The following is a 20,436-nucleotide window of genomic DNA, read 5'->3' as shown; positions in this document are numbered from 1 at the left end:
AGGACGTAGAGAGCGAAGTGGAGCCCGAGGAGATCAGGGCAGGGCTTCTCTGAGTCGGATCTGGACGTTACAAGGGTCAGTGGTCAGTTCGCCAGGTAAAGCGATGCGAGAACTCCGGCTGGGGAACAGGTGTGGGCAAAGTTTGGGAGGCATTCTTGAGAAAGGTGTGAAATTCTGCGGTTGGAGCCCAGCAGTGCTATCTGGAAAGCCAGGGTGCTGGAGACCAGACGCAACAGAACCGCGCACCTGTTAGGGTCAAGGGCCTAAAACGTAAGTCAAGGCAGCAACCATGGCCAGAGGACCAAGGTGCCAACCCCCAAGCCCCCTGGGAGCTAGGGACCCCACTGGGAGCGCCTCGCACCTCGCCTTGCCCGCAGCACGTGCCGCCCGCCGGCCGCGCACCCCTGCCCGCTTGGGGACCGAGGGGACTCCCAGGGCGCCCAGGGAGGGCCGCCCGGGGCGGGGCGCGCAGGCGCGCTGAGGCCTCGAGCCCCAAGAGGCGGGCGGGTGCGCGCGCTTCCTCGCGCACGCGCGCACGGAGGGGGCGACGGCCGCGCTGACGCTGCTGCGGCGGGCGGGCGGCGGCGCGTGAGGCGCGCGATTCCCCGTGTCTTGGGAGCAGTGTCCCGGCCCCCGCCGCTCCCGCTGCCGCCATGTCGGGCCGGTCGGTCCGGGCCGAGACCCGCAGTCGGGCCAAGGACGACTTCAAGAAGGTGATGGCGGCCATCGAGAAAGTGCGGAAATGGTGAGGGGCCGGACCCCAGGGTGCCGCCGGGGTCGCCGGCCCAGGCCCACAGGAGCGCAGGACTGGCTGGCGGGGTGGGAGCCGACCGGCGGACGCTTGGGGGGAGGGGGGAGCGCGAGAAAGCGGGAGGAGGGCGCAGCTCGCGTCGGCGTGAGGTCAGAGGGCGCGCCGGCTCCCACCAATCAGGGGGGCGCCCGGCTCGTGGGCCCGCCCACCTGCCCGCGGGCCGCGCGTCTCCCTTCTGGGCTGCGGGCTTCCGGCTGCGCGGGGGGCTGCGGGGCTTCGCCCGCACGCAGGACCCCGCCGCTTCCTCCCCGCGGTCGCGGGTCTCCGGAGCCCTTCGCGTTCCGAGCTGCCCGCTGCAGTAGCTGACATGTCCGGGGGGTTCCCGCGGGTCGGACCGGGCGCTCTACGTATCAGTTCTAAGTTTGGCGAGAGCGGCTCGCGGAATTTGCCCCGAGAGCCGGCGTGGCCGTCCCGGCCTCGGAGCCCCCCTGTCTTCCCCCCGGTGCTGGGCCGCGCGGAGTCTGCGGGGCAGGCTCGTGCTGCGCCCTGGGGAGGGAGTCGAGAGCTGCCCTCGCTCGGGAACGGCTTGTGTCCTGTTCCTTGCGGGGCCGGTTGTCCTGGACCAGGAACTCCGACGATTTATGACGTTCACGTCCAACAGCCCACTGCTCTGCTCCAGCCCTTTCTCTGGCTGACTCCGAGTCACAGCTTTAAAGCCCGGTTAGGGGTTAGCTCGCTCCAGGAAGCCTTCCTTCCCAAGACCTCCACCCCTATAGGGGGCATCATTACCTGGGGTTTTTTTTTGGGGGGGGGGTTATTTGTTCAATTCCCCACAAGTTCCTTGTCTCGTATATAAGGGTTCTATATTGGTTAAATAATTAATGATTTTTTTTCCACCTCCAAATCTAATCCTTCTAGGATGTTTTGGTGAAACCTAAGAACCACCACACCTTTCTCTTTTGGCAGTCTCTACCCGTAGATTCCTCCACCCCCAGCCCCCAGCCCCCAGCAGCCTAGGCCAGATGACCATCCTCTCTCCCCTGGAACTCTTAGCTCACTTCAGCTCTTGCCCCATTACCCAGTCCATTCCTCACACTGCACTCAGAGGGATTTCACTTTTTTTTTTTTTAAGATTTTATTTATTTGACTGCGAGAGATCACAAGTAGGCAGAGAGGCAGGCGGGGTGGGGGTGGGTGGGGTGGAAGCAGGCTCCCTGTTGAGCAGAGATCCCGATGTGGGGCTCGATCCTAGGACTCTGGGATCATGACCAGAGCAAAGGCAGAAGCTTTAACCCACTGAGCCACCCAGGCGCCCCCAGGGTGATTTCACTTTTCTGGAGAGTAAATATTATCATCGCCCTCCCCTGCTGTAGAAACAAGGCTTCCGTGACTCTTCCTGATCTTAGGTTAAAGACCAGATGGTCCTTGTCATCTCACCAGACTAGCCTCAAACTGCCCTCTTTCTGGGAGTTTCTTGTCATCTTTCAGCTGGAACCACATGCTGCCTGACATCCTCTACCTTCTTTTCCTCCTTGCCTAGTTAACTCCTAGCTCTGCATAAAACTTGCTTTCTTAAGGGACACCTTTCAAGATCCCTAATCTAAATCAGGTCCACTTCATAGAACTTTCCACGATTGTATTAGATTGAATTATAAGACATTTCCTGTATTTGACTTTTTAACTTAACAGAAGGGGCAGTTTGATGTCAAACCTAATGATTGACTATGGGATGAGCTGTTTGATGTCTGTTTCCAAGTGGAATGAGGCTCTGTGAATCTAGGGTCTGCACATCTTGCTGCCTGTGTCCCCACCCAGGGTCTAGCACAGGGTCATGTGTAGTATTCACTGAGTAAAGGAGGAAGTGGAATGGTCTGTCCAGGAATTGATTTTGATTTCCTAAGTCTGTAGTTCATTCTTCTTTCTGTTTGGGGAACAGCATCGTCAATATCAGCATTCACAACAGTTTTTTTGTGTGTGTGTTTTTTTTTCTTTTTTTTTTTGTTCTTTTTTTGTAACCTCACATTTGGACTTGAAACTTTTAGGCTCCCCAACTCTGCTTGTCCATTATCTGGTCCTTATTCAAGAATGTCACTTGCATGTCCCCAAATGGGGGAAATTTCTTTTAGCCTTAATTTTTTTAAGGCTTATCTCAAACGTAGCTTTCTCTGTAAGATAAAACCTTAAAGCAGTCTTTGCTTTAAGGTTTCAGAAATTAGTGTAAGGCTTGGAAGCACCCTGTCCTGTGCCTGCAATTATTTCTTTTTCTTTTTTTTTTTTAAGATTTTATTTATTTATTTGAAAGACAGATCACAAGTAGGCAGAGAGGCAGGCAGAGAGAGAGGAGGAAACCGGCTCCCCGTTGAGCAGAGATCCCGATGTCGATTCCAGGACCCTGAGAGCATGACTTGAGCCGAAGGCAGAGGCTTCACCCACTGAACCACCCAGGTGCCCTGCTGCAATTATTTCTAAGTGGAATCCTGTTTCAACCAAAGTTTCACAGAGGTCCTAGGAACTCTCCTTCCATGCCATAGCCCAGTCTTTCAGCCTTCTTCTTAACTTCCTTTTTTTTTTTTTTTATAAGTACTACAATGATTTGATGCTTTAAAGTTTCTCTCACTACCCCCCCCTTTTTAAAAAGATTTTAATTTTATTTATTTGACAGGCAGAGATCACAAGTAGGTAGAAAGGCAGGCAGAGAGAGGAAGGGAAGCTGGTTCCCTGCCGAGCAGAGAGCCCGATGCGGGGCTCGATCCCAGGATCTTGGGATCATGACCTCAACTGAAGGCAGAGGCTTTAACCCACTGAGCCACCCAGGTGCCCCTTTTCTCAACTTCCTTATCACCATGTATCACGATGATGTCCTTACTTAGTTTTTTAGTCCTATGTGCTGCTATGTGGGACCATATCTTATACATTCTTTATCTCCTGTAGGGCCTTGTGTAATAGGGCTTTATAAATTTTAGTGGAATTGAATTAATTTTTTTAAGATTTTTATTTATTTGAGAGGGAGAGAAAGACAGAGGTAGTGAGAGAGAGAGAGCACGAGTGGGGAGGAGAGGGAGAAGCAGGGTTCCAGCTGAGCAAGGAGCCCATGCAGGGCTCAATCCCAGGACCCTGGGATCATGACCTGGGCGGAAGGTAGCAGTTTAACTGACTGAGCCATCCAGGTGCCCCTGAATTACTTTTTGAAAAATAAAGAACTAATGCCAGGTAGATACCTGAGTGTGAAAATGTGCTGGTACTCAGTACAGCTGTAGTGTGTGAGGTAAAAAGGGCTTTGGTACACTGAGAAAGGGCAAGTAGGGGGTTCAGAGCCAAAGGAATTTGGTAGGGAAGTCTTTCTGGGAGGGATGATTTGCAAGGTAGTATATAGGTATATAATTTGATGGAAAGAAGTTTAGAAGATGTTTAAGATTGAAGGAGATTGGGGCACCTAACTGGCCCAGTTGGAGAGGATGTGCCCCTTGATGTTGGGCTTGTGAGTTTGAGACCCACCTTGAGTGTAGACATGACTGAAATAAAATAAACTTAAATTTTAAAAAATATTAAAAAGATTGAAGGAATGATCCACTGAGAAGTAGCAAATCACATTATAAGCAAAAAATCTGTTCCATTATCGGTTTTAAGAAGTGTTTTTCTTTCAGGGAGAAAAAGTGGGTGACCGTGGGTGACACGTCCCTTAGGATATTTAAATGGGTTCCTGTGACAGACAGCAAGGAGGTAAGTGTGGAAGAAAATCAAAACAACAAAAAGGTACCGTTTATTTCCTTTGGTTCTTTCCTTGGTTGTCTCTTAATTATAAAGGAATTTATTTCCCAAAATTGAGTTGAAAGTATTTCAAGGCACCCTTGAAGATGGTTGATCCATGCAAAGCCTCTCTTTCTGTATTATTTCCCCCCTTTATTCCCTTTTCTTAACCCTTCCTTTTTTTCCAAGGCTTGGTGAACCACAGCCCAGACCTGCTCCTTGTGATTGTCAATATGGTTTTATTGGAACACAGCTATGCCCAGTGGTTTCCTCATCGTCTGTGTCTGCTTTTGAGTCGTAACAGCAGAGGCAAATAGTTGCCATAAGACCTAAACTCCTGCAAAGCCTAAAATATTTCTTATCTGGCACCGTAAGAAAAAGTTTGCTGACTCCTGCTCTTACCTGACTAGCTATCCGCTATAGTGTATTATACGTGTTTTATGTATGTATATACTTTTCTAATCCCTCTTCCCTGGGTTTATGTGGATAGCAGTGTATTCTTGAAAGCTACATAGTGCTGGGGCACATGGGTGCCGCAGTCAGTTGAGCGTCCAACTCTTGGTTTCTGCTTGGGTTGTGAGCTCAGGGTGGTGAGATAGGACCCCGGGGCGGGGGGGGGCAGATAGAGCCCCCTGGGCTCTGCACTCATTGTGGAATCTTCTTCAGATTCTCTCTCCCTTTCCTTCTGCCCCTCCTGCTCATGTGCTGTTAAGTGTTCCATCTCTCTCTCTCTCAATTAAATCTTTAAAAAAGAGAAGGAAAGAAAAATACATAGCATTGCATGGTATTTGTATTTTAAAATTTAGAGCATTGTGCTAAAAACTTGTTTTTTTTCTTTTGTTCAGCCTTGTTTTTGAGAACCGTCTGAGTTTCTGTAACTGTAAATAGAGTCACTGCCTTTGCATCTTGCATTGTGTTCTCTTACATGCAGTGACCACATTTACCTACACCTTCCCCGCGTGGTCAACACCCAGATTGTCTCCAGCTTGTGTTCCCAAATTGTTTTCAAAAAGCTCAGATTTAAAACTCATACAGAGGGCACCTGGGTGGCTCAGTTGGTTAATCGACTGCCATCGGCTCAGGTCGTGATCCCGGAGCCCCAGGATCGAGTCCCACATGGGGCTCCCAGCTCCGTGGGGAGTCTGCTTCTCCCTCTGACCTTCTCTCCTCCAGTGCTCTCTCACTTTCTCTCTCTCTCTCTCAAATAAATACATTTTAAAAATAAATAAAACACACAGAAAAGAATGTAAGTCGTAAATATATGGCATAAAGAAGAAACATAAAGCTAGTACCCTGGTAAAAATCACGCAGGTCAAAACATAGAGCATTGCCAACTTCCCGAGAGACCTCTGCTGGACTCGTCCCAACTTCCCCTCCGTGGCCCGAGGGTCTTTCTCCTACTTTTGCTTCTCTTACCACTTCTCTTCTCATTTCTTTCTTTCTTTCTTTTTCTTTTAAATTTATTTATTGGTCAGAGAGAGAGCGCACAGGCCGACAGAGTGGCAGGCAGAGGCAGAGGGAGAAGCAGGCTCCCCACCGAGCAGAGAGACCGATGTGGGACTCGATCCCAGGACACTGGGATCATGACTTGAGCCGAAGGCAGCAGCTTAACCAGTTTAACCAGCTTAACCCAGGCATCCCTGTAAACACTTCTTTAACTTTATATAAAGCATCGTAAATGATCTGTTTCGTGTGTCTTTTTCTGCACGGTGTAATGTTTGTGAAATTGATCGATGTTGTCCTTGGAGCCATTTGTCCCTCTCCAGTGCTGGGTGGAATTTTCTTATTATAGGCCCATACCATGATTTACCTCTCGGGTCCTCCTGTAGATGGCTGTTTGGGCTATTCCCAGAAATCATGCTCCTGTGAACATTCTCATTCGTTATGTGGGTCAGCAGGTACGTGGGTTTTCCTAGGACATGTTCCTGGCAGTGGAATTGCTGGGTCTCGGAGTCTGCCTGTGTCGACTTACAGTCGTTCATGCCAAGCTCTTTCTCAAAGCGATGGCGCCGCGCTATTCCCACCAGAAATAGGAGAGTTCACAGGACTCCGCATCCTCAGGAGCAGTTGGTATTGTTTTTTATAGGTAAGGAACTTGTGCTTTTAACTTGGTGACTAAGTATGTAATTACTGACAACATTGAGCACCTTTTCAACGTTTAGGGTTGAACCTCTCCGATTTCCTGTTTCAGGAAGTGCCTCTTTCATCCATTTGCTTGTTTCTTCCTCATGACTTGTAGGAATTCCCTGTGTTCTAGACACAAAGTCTTTATTGATTCTGTACTAGGCAGACCTTTTTCCATTCCACGTCTGCCTTTGCACTTTCTTTAGGCTGCCTTGAGTCACGGAAGTTGCTAATTTCAATGTAGACAAAATAATCTTCTCTGTTACAGTTAGTACTTTGACATGTTTAAATTCTCCTCTTCCTTCGAGGCCACAGAGGTAATCTTCCATATAGTCTTCTACAGGCTCATTATTCAGTTTCCCTTTACAACACACCTGGCATTGATTTTTGTGTGTTTTGAAGTAGGAGCCCGATTTCATTTTTTCCCACCTGGATGTGCATGTGTCCCAGTGCCATTTATTGAAAAGACTGTTCTTTTCCTCCCACTCTATAGAGCCACCTTTGTCATCTTTCTTTCTTTTTTAAAATTTTACTTATTTATCTGAGAGAGAGAGGGAGAGCAGAAGCCGGGGAAGCAGCAGGTGAAGAAGCAGGCTCCCCACTGAGCAGGGAGCCAAACATGGGGGTCAGTCCCAGGGCCCTAAGATCATGATCTGAGCCAAAGGCAGATGCCCAACCAGGAGCCCCCCAGCCACCACCCGCCCCTTTGCCATATTTCAAGTGTCTGAGCGTGGGTCTGTTTCTGTGTGTTGCCTCCAGCTTTTTGGGAGCACAGATGACTAGAGTGGCCACACCGCAGAGCATCCTTCCGGATGACTTGGGGGGGTAGATGCCCAGGAGTGGGATTGCTATGAAGGGTGTAGATACCAATTGTTTTTAATAACTGCTGCCCAAAGTGGCTCAGTCGGCTGAGCTTCTGCCTTCCGCTCGGGTCATGATCCTGGGGTCCTGGGATCAAGCCCCATGTTGGGCTCTCTGCTCAATGGAGAATCTGCTTCTCCCTCTCTCTCTGCCTGCTGCTCCCCCTGCTTGTGCTCTCTCTGTGTCAAATAAAAAAATAAAATCTTCAAAACAAAACAAAAACACAGCTGTTGCCCGATCTCTCCCCAGAAGGGCTGCACCAGTGTAGTTAGTACACTTCCCCAGGAGTGCCAGGGCCTTCCGGCTTCTACAACTTCACTGGCATATGGTACGATCAGTCCTGCCATCCTGTTAGTTGTCTTTCTTTTTTTAAAGATTTTTAATTTATTTATTTGACAGAGATCACAAGTAGGCAGAGAGGCAGGCAGAGAGAGAGGAGGAAGCAGGTTCCCTGTGGAGCAGAGAGCCTGATGCGGGGCTCGATCCCAGGACCCTGCGACCATGACTTGAGCCGAAGGCAGAGGCTTTAACCCATTGAGCCGCCCAGGCGCCCCAGTTGTCTTTTTTATTTCCCATATTCCTGATTACTTGTTGTGAGGTGAATGATTTCATCTCTTCAGATTTCCTTTTTATCCACTTAAATATCCTCTTCTCTGATTTCTTTTGCTTACTTTTGTATTGGGTTTCCTGTCTTTACCTTTTGATTTGCATGGATTTGTTGATATCCTAGATATAGAAAGCTCCGGTCAGATTGTTACCCTGCAGGTATCTCTGTCTGACATGTCACCTCTGTGATAACTTTATCAGTAATAGGCCTTTCATTTTTTTGTGTCAGATTAATCAATTTTTTCTTAAGGTTTTTGCTTTTTGAGTCTTGTTTCAGAATTATTCTACATTGCATGATCATAAAGAACATCTCCATCTCCTGTTACGTTTTGTATTTTTTTTGTTAATGATGGAGATATGAATCTAATTTTAATTTTCCATTACACAGAGGGCTATTTGCCCTAATACTGTTTACTATTACTATTTACTTTCTCTCTTGATTTGTGATGTCATCTTTGTTGTATACCATATTCATATCTAGATCTGTTTTTGAGCTCTCCATTCTCTTTTTTTGTTACTTATTTTGTCCTGGGCTAGAGAGATTTTTATTTATACTATTCTACTAAATTATACCAAATTATATTTATTTGTATTTATTTTATACTAAATTATACTAAATTTAGTATTAATACTAAGTAGGATACATTTTCTCTCTTGCTGTAGGTGTTTTGGAAAATAGCCTTTATCAAAATAAAAATTCCCTCCTCATTTTAGTTTCCTAAAATTTATTAAAAATTATGAATAGGGCGCCTGGGTGGCTCAGTGGGTTAAAGCCTCTGCCTTCGGCTCAGGTCATGATCCCAGGGTCCTGGGATCGAGCCCCACATTGGGCTCTCTGCTCAGCGGGGAGCCTGCTTCCTCCTCTCTCTGCCTGCCTCTCTGTCTACTTGTGATCTCTGTCTGTCAAATAAATAAATAAAATCTTAACAAAAAAAAATTATGAATAGATGTTGGACTTTATCCAGCTGCCTTTCCTGCATTTACTGAAATGTTCATGCCATTTTCCTCCTCTAATCTGTAATCTTTTAGTAGGGTAAATTATATTAATAAAGTTTCTGATGTTGAAACTTTTGCATTCTCGTATGCATAAGAGAAATTCTAGGGGCGCCTGGGTGGCTTAGTGGGTTAAAGCCTCTGCCTTCAGCTCAGGTCATGATCTCAGGGTTCTGGGATCGAGTCCAGCATCAGGCTCTCTGCTCAGCAGGGAGCCTGTTTCCTCCTCTCTCTCTCTGCCTGTCTGCTTGTGATCTCTCTCTGTCAAATAAATACATTAAAAAAAAAAGAGAGAGAGAGAAATTCTACTTGGATATGCTTTCTTTCCCCCGTTGTAAATGCAGTGTTCAATTCACAGATACTTCATTTAAGATATTTACATTTGTTCTTAAGTGAAATTGGCCTAGATTTTCTTTTATTATCCTAGCTTTACCTTGTTATAGTATTAAGATTACATTCGCCTCCTGAAACAAATTAGGCAATTTCCCCTCTTGATTTCTGGAACAACTGGTGAAAATGAGAAAGTTTGGTAGATGTCACCTTTAGTACTTTCTGGGCCTTCATTATCATCATGGTAGTTTTAATGGTGATTGATGCTTTTCAGTTTTCTCTGGTTTTGGTACTTATTTTGCCTTTTATGTATTCCTAGAAATTTATCCATTGCAAATAGGCCATTGGTTCTTTAATAAGGCTCAGTGCTAGGTCCTCACCTTTCTTCATTTCTGCAGTTGTATTTAGAAATGAGGCAGGGCACTTTTTAGTTGGCCAGTAATGCTAAATTTTTGGCAGTGGATGGCTCAGTCTTGTATAATGAGGAATTAGTTGGCCCATTCCAATGCCAGTGACACCTTGAACACCCATCAAGAGTTTTCACATGTGCTGGTATGTAGTTATTTGTGATATTCTTTTTTCTTTTTTTTTCGATTTTATTTATTTATTTTACAGGCGAAGATCACAAGTAGGCAGAGAGACAGAAAGAGAGGGGGAAGCAGGCTCCCCACTGAGGAGAGAGCCCGATGTGGGACTCGATCCCAGGACCCTGAGATCACGACCTGAGCCGAAGGCAGAGGCTTAACCCACTGAGCCACCCAGGCGCCCCCAAAGTTTATTTATTAGAATGATTTTTCTTTTTTTTTGAGTATATGTGCTGCCAAGGCAAGCACTAATAGAATGATTTTTCATTTCTAGATATGTGAGATGTTTTAACTATCTTTTAAAAATTGGTGTACTGATTTTATTGAATTAATATGATATTAGTTCTTTGGGATTATTGGGACTTTTTTTGTGATCTCATCTGGTACATGATTGGTTTTCAGACCACTCACTTGTGATTAAAACAAATATATTCTCTAGGTATGACTTAAACAATTGAAGCATTTATTATGTTAACCCAAATCTTGTGTATCGTTGCTTATTTTTTTGTGTTTTTGGCCTATTATGTTTCTGAGAAGGGTGTGTGAAATTGTTGATATATTTGCTGCTTCACAGCTGATGGGTCACTTGTCATGTTTTGTTTGAAACTGTTTTTGATGTATTTATACGATTATGCCATTGTTACTATTTTGTCATCTGTTTGGTTTTTTTTTTTAAGATTTTATTTATTTATTTGACAGAGATCACAAGTAGGCAGAAAGGCAGGCAGAGAGAGGAGGAAACAGGCTCTCTGCTGAGCAGAGAGCCCGATGTGGGGCTCGATCCCAGGACCCTGGGATCATGACCTGAGCCGAAGGCAGAGGCTTTAACCCACTGAGCCACCCAGGCGCCCCTTATTATGTCATCTTGACCTGGCGTTCATTTTAGCAGTATATAATGTCCTTCTTTGTCCCTTATACCCCAAATTTTTTCCCCTCAAATTCGATTTTGTTTGATATTACAATTTCTACCCTGTCTCCTTTTGATTTATGTTTGGTTTAGTGTGTCTTGAAATTCTCTTCTGTCACCTGTTTCGTGTTTTTTGTTTATTGGGTGTATTAGCATTAGGTTTCGCTGTGGGTGACAAGAAAACTCAAGATAGCAGTGGTTTAAGAAGTTTATTTTACTCATTTTCTTAGTCGTCTATGGCTAGTGCTTAGAAGCCTGTATTCTGGAACTGGTGTGGTTCTGCCCCAGAAACCTCCAGGGGCCCAGGTTTCTTCCAGGCTTTCTGCTCCCCCCTTTTTTTTTTAAACTTTTAGAATAATGAGAATTATTAATAAATTAATTTTAATTTAAAAGTTTTTAATAAATAATTTTAGTTTAACATACCATAAAATTTACCATCTTAACCATTTTTTAAATGTACAGTTTTTTTATGTCTACATGTACAATTTAGTGGTATTAAGTACGTTCACCTTGTGCAGTGGTATTAAGTGGTATTAAGTACGTTCACCTTGTGCAGTGATTCTCTAGGTTTCTTCATCTTGCAAAACTAAACTTTATACGTTAAGTAACTCCCCGTTCCTCTGAGCCAGTTTTGACCTTGTATTCCGAGGTCAAGATCCAGCCATTTATTCTACGCATTTAGGCTCTAACCAGCAGAGCAGAAGGATGGGCAGATAGAATTTTCATCATTTTTAGTAGGAGTCTCCTAGAAATTGTCTCAGGACTTATGTATTTACCGTGTGTGTTTGTAATAGCTTGTGTGGCATCTAGTGGCCAGGACGGCTGGGGAAGTTTGACCACCTAAAAATTCTATTAATATGGACAGGAGTTTTGCCATAATACACTCTTTTTTTTTTTTCTGTTTGCCTCACAATGGCTAGACAAACTTTTCTTGGCTGATTTGAAAGTTCTGCATTCTGTTTTCATTTTTATATTACCTACTTCTAACTTAATAAGACTTCTACTTCCTGTTCTTCCATGTCAATGTATGAAGCTTATCAAAGTCTGCATTTATTTTTGGAACCTGGTAACACCCGTAACACATTTTTTTTTTAAAGATTGCATTTATTTATTTGACAGGCAGAGATCACAAGCAGGCAGGGAGACAGGCGGAGAGAGAGGAGGAAGCAGGCTCCCTGCTGAGCAGAGAGCCCGATAAGGGGCTCTATCCCAGGACCCTGGGATCATGACCTGAGCCAAAGGCAGAGGCTTAACCCACTGAGCCACCCATGCATCCCCCGTAACACACTTTTAACCGATTCTCCTTCACTCCTCTCCTACTTCCATCCCTACCCTGTCCTCAGTTTTGACTGGAACTTCAGATCAGATATTTCAGTTCTTAAAGAAGTTTCTTGTTTTAGTCACTGCTTGGTTAGACAAAGTAAATGTTACGTATTATGTACTCTTTGCATGCATTTTATCATTGCTTTCTCCTAGATTCATTTTTCTTGCTGCAACATATCTTCCAAGAGTTTTGTCAGAGAGAGCTTTTGTGGGGAAAACTTTCTGAAAATATCTTTTTACTCCTGAAAATATCTTTGTTTCACTTTTACGTTTAACTGATCATTTTACCCACGTCTGAAATTCTAGGTTTTCCTTCAGCATTTTGAAACTGTTACTCAATTGTTGTGCTTCTGGTGTTGCTGTTGAACAATCTAGTGTCACACTAATTCTTCTGGATTCTTCCTAGGTGGTCTTGCATTCCTGGAAACTTCTAGAATTTCTTCCCTATCTTTGCTCTCCCAGGACTTCTGTAAGACTATCCTGTGATGTTGATATCTAGCTTCTTTATTTTTCCCTTTCTTATCATTTGTTTCATCTCTTTCTTTCTCATGTACTCTTGATTTCTCAACCAAGGTTTTGCTTGTTTTCAGCTGTATCTATTTCTGCTACTACTCTGTCACTTCATTTTTATTTTCAACAATTAGATTAACCATACCAAATTTCCTCAATTGGTGGTTCTTCAAAACAACTTTCCAGCATCCTTATCTTTCTGAGGAGCCTATGTTTTCTTTTTTTTTTTTTCATTTTTTTTTGAGAGAGAGAGAGTGTCACACCTGAGTTGGGGTGGAGGGGGGGTTCGGGGGCAGAGGGAGAGGGAGAGAAAGAATCCTAGGCAGGCTCCACACTGGGCCCCGAGCCCAGTGAGGGGCTCAGTCTCATCACCTGGCGGTCATGACCTGAGCCAAAATCAGTAGTCAGACGCTCAACCACCAGAGCCACCCAGGCGCCCCGAGACTTCCTGTTTTATTTAAATTCTCATGTCTTCCTAGCCTCCTTCTTCTAGTATAGCTTCTTCTATTTATTGTCTTTAATGGTGCTTGTTTCTTCCAGGGTCGCCAGTGTTTTCTGTGCACTTATTTCTTATTTCCTGAGAACTCTGAGCTGCCTTGGTTAGTGATATGTAGCTGAGGGAGGATGTACGCCTGGCCTGTGCTTTTCCTTCCTCCCGCTGAATTTAGGTCCCTGGGTGAGCTTTAGGATTCAGCCTTTCCCTCACCCTACTCCCTCTTTACCTCCCTCCCAGGGAGTTCCCTAGTACCAGTCTTCCGGGTGCTGCCTTTGTCTGGGAGCTGCCGTCCTTCCTTGTCCCTGCCAGCCCCAGGGAGCTGGGGGTGAAAGTTAGGGCAGCTCTGCTACCACTTTTGATTTTTTTCATCCAGTCCTGGCTCTAGTGGTCCCATTACCCACAGGGGCCAAAGGTCAGGCAGTTAAATCTCTTGGGCTTGTGAATGGGGAGTCGCGGGCACTGGTAGAAAGTCCTTCCCCGCCCTAACCCAGTTCTCACATGTAAGCCCCTGGCCCTTGCCTAATTCCAGTTCTCCCTGCCCGGGACCCAGCTCCCTTTGTCTCCCAAGGGCTTCTCCCAGTGTTTGCTCAGGCCCCTGAGTTCATTGTCCCTCCAGCAGTCCGTGGTAGAGGGCCATCCTGTAAGGAACTAGTATAGACCTGCCAGATTAGGAAAATGGGGAATGACAATCAAATTGGTGAAGAAGTGGGAAGGATCTGAGGGAATGGGACATCACTGACCAGAGAGTAGATCGGCACAAACTCTACGTAGCGTGTATTTCAGAGTTTTCAGCGGGACGCCTGGGTGGCTCAGCTGGTTGGGTGTCCGACTCTTGGTTTCGGCTTGGGTCATGATCGCAGTATGGTGGGTTCGAGCCCCACTTTGGGCTCTGCTGCTCAGTGTGCAGTCTGCTTGGGATTCTCTCTCCCTCTCCTACTGACCCCCGCCCCGCTCAAGCACATGCTCTCTCCAAATAGATAAATTTTTTTAAATCGTGTTTTTGTAGTTTCTGTGGTGAAGTGTGAAGTGTGATTGCATTAAAATCATGTCTGCGTATGAAAAAAGTGAAGGGAAAGTGGTCGTGATTGTGCAGCTGATTGACGGCGGGTTTGAGAGTAACAAAAATTAGATTTTTGTATAACAAATAGACATGTATAAAAAGTATAAAATAGTAAATTTGAGATTTCTCCCAGATTTCAACTTTGGGCTGTTGGGGTGCTCTCTTTTGGAAATGTTTGGATGGATTTATTTCCTTTCCTTAGGGCTCACTCCTTGCAAGCTTGTGCTTACCTTTGCCCTGTGTTTCCCCACGTGTGTAACCTACATCGTGCTTGACGGAAATGGTGTCACAGGCAGAGGTGCACATGGGGGGATCATTCTGGGTGGATGGCTTGACTGGTCAGTAATCAGGCTAGTGGGGCCTCTTCGTCCTGTCCCTACTTGCCTTACATATAAAGCGACTCCTTCCTGGGTCCGATCAGAGACCCATTTTTCCTTTTTCCTGCTGTGCTACCAGAACAGGAATCCTCAAATGGGTACTCTGTATTTCTCATCCCTCCACATGGGGATGAGTGGGGTAGAGCATTCTGCTCAGGGCAGAAAGCAGAAGAGAAGCGCGGGGAGCGCTAGTGGCAGCCCGTGTGTCTGCCTCTCCCTTCTGAGTCACGATATTAGCACCGGCAGGATCCGTTTTACAAGAAAGAGCAGAGACCCTGAGGCTTGGGGACACCTTATCCAGAATTCTGTTATTCCTTGGGTCCTAAATTCTCACCCTGTTGTCGTTACTCCTGTTCAGTCCTAGTCCAGACCTCTGTGGTGTCTCACACAGCACCCTTCTCCCTCTCTGTGGGTCTCCTGCTTGGCTCTGTCACATTCCTCTTTTTTTCCTTTTCTAGAAAGAAAAGTCAAAATCGAACAGTTCAGCAGCCCGGGAACCTAATGGCTTTCCCTCTGATGCCTCAGCCAATTCCTCTCTTCTTCTTGAATTCCAGGGTGAGTTGCATCCTTATGTCTTCCTTGCAGGAAAAGCAGCACTTAGATCTGAACCCATTAATGACGGGAAGAATAGTTCCACGTGTCCCTTCAGTGCCTGCTGGTATCTTGCTGGCACTTTCCATCAAGTCTTTTCCTTGAAGCCTCACAACAACCGTGCAAGGCAGATGATCGGAGCTTCGTGTTCCATTTGGGGAAACCGAGGCTCAGAGTGGTGAAGTTCTGTATCTCAGGGTACATAACCAGTAAGTGACAGACCCCGTGTTAGGCTTTCTGGCTCAGAAGCTCTCTTCTCAGATGGTGTGTTTTATGACGATAGTGCCTTGGAGTAGGCCGCCCAAAGCCGGGGCCTCTCCTGTCCACTTTCAACCAAGTTTCACCTCCTGAATCAGTCTTCAGGAAATGTCCCGCCTGTGTTGGCCCTGCGGTCCCCGTACTACCTTCACACCCCGGTGGTGGCTGCTGTTCAGAAGGATTTGCCTTTGAGTTTCTTGTTTTTATCCTTACCTCAGCCTGTGATGTAAAGCAGGAGGTTATCAGCCCTATCAAAGGAAGCCGATGCTTAGGGAAGAAGTGTTTGCCTAAGCTCAGAAGTGACAGAGCTTTATTCTTTTTCTAGTAAAATACTGCTTCTGTTTTAGCGTAGAAGATCCTCGTCTTTGTGGGAGTAAAGACTAGAAAGGGCTTACGATTTTCCCTTTGGAACAAGACTGGGAGCCTCCAGGTATCCACTCCCCAAGGTCAGCGAGTATGACAGAGGAAGGGGAATGCAAGGGAACGGTTTTCTAGCTATGTTTGGGGTGTCCAGTAATCACTAAAGCTCTGGGAGACGTATGAAGGCCCGTTTCCCCAATCTGGCCACCATCCCGTCCCTTTCTTTCGGTGAACATTTGATGAACTCCTACTGTTGCCAGGTACTGGGTAGTACACTGGAGGTCCCAGGACGAGCGAGCCACAAAGCCTGCCTGCACAGCGTGGAACAGAAGGAAACCGGCGTGTAAAATAATGAGTGTGGGTGTGCGTAGGAACAACAGGAACGTGATAGAGGAGGTGGTCATTTCCACCCGAGGGAGCCTGGGACATAGCGCTCACCGAGGATGTGCTTGAGCTGAACAGCGCTCTGTATTGGGGCTTTCCAGGAAGACTGGAAAGAGCAAGTCCTGCCGGACACCTGTGCGTGAAGCGGGTCTGCGCAGCCAGACGATCTGTGGGCAGTGAGCCTGGAGGTCAGAGGAGATTCTGTAGGTTGTGACAGGGCCATCTGTGCCTGCCCTGGGGAAGCCCTGGAGTTTGGATAGTATCCTTCGGGCAGCAGGGAGCCACGGGAGGATTTAGAGTGATCCCCCGGGCACCGGCGAGAAGGGCAGGAGGGAGAACAGGAGACTGAAGGAAGGGCCGCGGGGTGTGGCGGGAGGCCGCGCCGAGAGCCGGAGGCCGGCCCTAAGGTGGCGGAGTGGAGGGAACAAACGGCGATGTCAGAGCAGTAGGACGGGTCAGCTCCGGGGACGGCTGCTGCAGGGGAGGGAGGGGAGGGAGTTTTTGCCTCCGAAGTGTTGACGTCAGGGGGTGACTTGCAACCTTCAGACAGACCTTCCCAGGTGGGAATTTCTTGGTCCTCAGGCGGTCATGTGGCCCCCCGGGCTGCTGAAGGGCCTGTGTGACCACCACCTTCCTTGAGATAACCCAGAAGGCCACGCAGACGTTAGCATTTTCTACTCACCCAGTGTTGAGAAAGGTTGAGGGCACAGCTGCGTCCCTCCCTTTCATTGGACGTAAGACAATACCACGTCTAGACTCTAATTGGTGGGTAATAAAGAAGGGATTACCAAGCCTATCCTGACCTTCCTGAAATATAAATGTTGCGTAAACCTAAAGATTCTGGCTGCCTCTGGTGCTTAGAATGTATGTTACGGAAAAGAAAATGTTTAGATTATTCAACTCAGACTGGTGACCGTTTGCCCTACTTGCGTCTGTCTGCCTTTGGCTCAGGGCACGTCTGGGCAGTGATTTGGTTGTGCCCACGGCTGCCTGAGGAGGCACCAGGCCCTCTGCTGTGAACTGTTTCCCTCAAGAAAAATGACTCCTCTCAGCTGTTGCCTTTGTCGTGTTTGGTTTTCAGATGAAAACAGCAACCAGAGTTCGGTGTCCGATGTCTATCAGCTCAAGGTGGACAGCAGCACCAACTCGAGCCCCAGCCCCCAGCAGAGTGAGTCCCTGAGCCCAGCACACACCTCTGACTTCCGCACGGACGACTCCCAGCCCCCGACGCTGGGCCAGGAGATCCTCGAGGGTGAGTCGCAGTCGGCCCCGGACCGTCTTGGAGGGGCCTGTACTCTTGAAGTTCCTTTTCTTTGGAGGAAGAGGTTAGAGAAGGTGCCTCTGGCCTGGCAGCCTGGAGCTATTTGTTAACAGCGTGGGCTTTTGAGGGGAAGGGTTGTGTCTTCCCTGCTCGCGGGGCGAAAGAAGAGAACAGCAGCATGCCCGAGCGCCGGCTCTGCGCGAGGCCCTTTTCCTGTCGAAGCCTGGTGTGCGGCTCAGGACCGCGGGGAACGGCAGTGGAGTCTCCGCTGTGCGCACGAGGCAGTGGAGTCTTCGAAAGCTGAAATGGCTTGTCCAGGGTCGCATAGCCAGTAACTGGTGGAACCGAGGTCTCCAGATTCGTGCCTCCTGACTTCGCACATGATGCTTTTCCCACCGTATCTGGTGCGTTTCTTCTGATAACGTGTTGATGCCCCAGCCAGTGCCGGCCTCAGCGTGGCTCTGAGGGAAGCTCCCTCAGCCGGCAGGAGGCCGTGCAGTTGGACTGATCTTGCTGCCTTTTTTGTTTTTGTTTTGTTTTGTTTAGAGGGGCGGGGTGAGGGAGAGGGAGACACCGACCTTTTTTTTTTTTTTTTAAGATTTTATTTATGTATTTATCAGAGAGAGAGATCACACAAGCAGGCAGAGAGGCAGGCAGAGGGAGAAGCAGGCCCCCCACCAAGCAAGGAGCCCGATGTGGGACTTGATCCCAGGACCCTGGGATCATGACCTGGGCTGAAGGCAGTGGCTTAACCACCTGAGCCACCCAGGCGTCCCGAGACAGAGAATCTTCAGCAGGCTCCACGTGGAACTTGACACGGGTCTTGATCTCACAACCACAAGGTCACGACCTGAGCCGAAATCAAGAGTTAGATGCTTAACTGATTGAGCCAGCCAGGCCCCCCTGACCTTGCTGCTTTTTCAGAGCCCTCCCTGCCTGCCTCAGAAGTCGCTGATGAACCTCCCACCCTCACGAAGGAAGAACCAGTTCCACTAGAGACACAGGTAAGGAACACTTTGGGTTTTCCAGTTTTGCTTTTTTTTTTTTTTTTTTTTTTAAAGATTTTATTTATTTGACAGAGATCACAAGTAGGGAGAGAGGCAGGCAGAGAGGTGGGGGGTGGGAAGCAGGCGCCCTGCTGAACAGAGAGCCCAATGTGGGGCTCGATCCCAGGACCCTGAGATCATGACCCGAGCTGAAGGCAGAGGCTTTAACCCACTGAGCCACCCAGGCGCCCTGGGTTTTCCTTTTTTTTTTTTTTTTAAAAAGGGACTCTGTTGATATGAATTAGACCTTATAGCATTGAGTATAGGGTGCGGAGGCAGCAAGGGAAGCTGGTGTGTCCGGTTATGAGGCGGAGGAAGGAGTTTGTGTGCAGGAAGGTTGCGGGCGGGCTTCTGGGCTGCAGTTAGGGTGGATGGGAGGTTCTAGTAGAGAGGGGAGGCCCTATTATAATTGCATGCTCTGCTCCCAGGTTGCCGAGGAAGAGGAAGACTCCGGTGCCCCACCCCTGAAACGCTTCTGCGGGGACCAGCCCGCAGCGCCGCAGACAGCATCAGAAAGCTAGCACCGTCCTGGCGCGCTCCGCCTCCTGGCCCCCTGCCTCTATTTATTGCGTTCTGGTTCTGGCCGTGCTTTGTTGCTGGGGTAAGGGCAAGCACTGGGGTCCAGAGCCTGCACATAGGAGCCTTCTGGGCTGGAAGGTGGGACTTGGGGTCGTGGCATCATCTTCCCGTCCCTGGCACCTGTGTCCGCTTGCTCCTGAGAAGAGGAGCACTCCTGTCTTTTTGCACCCCAAGGAGGCTGGAGCGTCAGCCATCCCGAGGTCCATCTGTCACCTCCAGGTAGCAAGCAGTCAGTCTCTGCTCCAGGACCTCTGGACTGAGCTGCTGGCGCTTCTACAGGAGGAAAGAGATGTGGAAGGCGCCCTCTAGAGAAGAGAGTGCCTAGGTTACTTGAACTTGAATGGAGACTGTGCTTTCATGAACCTTCCTATTCGGCTGGGGGGCTGTAAGCTGCCTTTGGAGAAGGCCTGGTAGAGACTTTGGAGGGAAGGGAAGGGCTCTACACGAGGGCGGGAAAGTCTGTATAGGTTTCCTGCTGTCCTGGCACTTCTGCCCATTCCTGAGTTGTCCTGCCTCTCCTGGGCTCTCCAGCTGCCGACGGTCCTTCGTGCCCTGCTGTAACCATCCTCTTCCCCAAACACACACCGAGCTTTCCCCGGTTCTCACCTGTACATTGCATTCCAGCATCCCCTGCTCCTGCTGCGGTCCCTTGCCTCCTGCCACAGACTCTGCCCCAGCGAGGATTTGAGGTTCTGACAACAGTACCCCCCCCCACAGTACTCCTTCAGCTCAGCCTTTCTAGAAAGTTCCCTCTTTGAAATTTGCATGTTTAATTGAACTTTGTGATTTTATTTTTTGTTCAAAAAAGTTTAAGAAAATGGAAATGGGCAACAGTGAGTGAAGACATATTTTAGCACTGAATAGAATATTTTTAAAATTAAACTATTTGAAATATGTTTTGTTGGTATTTGAGTGCTTCATTCTTGAAGGTCTCGGGGGCAGGAGCTCGTGGGGAATGGCTGAGGGCCTGCCAGTTGTCTTACTCCCACAAAGGGGTCTTCTTTTTTTTTTTTTTTTAAAGATTTTATTTATTTATTTGACAGACAGAGATCACAAGCAGGCAGAGAGGCAGACAGAGTGAGATGGGGGAGGGGTAAGCAGGCTCCCTGCTGAGCAGAGGAGCTCAATCCCAGGACCCTGGGATCATGACCTGAGCTGAAGGCAGAGGCTCTAACCCACTGAGCCACCCAGGTGCCCCACAAAGGGATCTTCCGATAGAAATGCTTTGGAGACCCGCTTTGACGTCATCATGCAGTCTTGATTTATATTTCTGTCCCTGTGTACAGTG

General features: G+C 47.7%; 1 protein-coding gene across 1 annotated transcript; it reads left to right on the top strand.

Annotated features, from left to right (window-relative positions):
- The first annotated feature begins 599 nt into the window (after positions 1–599).
- BCL7B (BAF chromatin remodeling complex subunit BCL7B) lies at positions 600–20,044 on the top strand. The gene is made up of 6 exons (XM_044232879.1): positions 600–745; positions 4,396–4,471; positions 15,128–15,224; positions 17,344–17,514; positions 18,448–18,527; positions 18,998–20,044. Exons 1-6 carry the CDS (start codon positions 654–656, stop codon positions 19,088–19,090), a joined length of 609 nt encoding a protein of 202 aa, XP_044088814.1. The 5' UTR covers positions 600–653; the 3' UTR covers positions 19,091–20,044.
- The last annotated feature ends 392 nt before the right edge of the window (positions 20,045–20,436 follow it).

The sequence above is a fragment of the Neovison vison genome, chromosome 14 (genome assembly GCF_020171115.1).
Source record: "Neovison vison isolate M4711 chromosome 14, ASM_NN_V1, whole genome shotgun sequence".
In the NCBI taxonomy this organism is placed as follows: domain Eukaryota; kingdom Metazoa; phylum Chordata; class Mammalia; order Carnivora; family Mustelidae; genus Neogale; species Neogale vison.
Note: the sequence above shows the minus strand (reverse complement) of the source record. Positions and strands in the feature narration are given on the sequence as shown.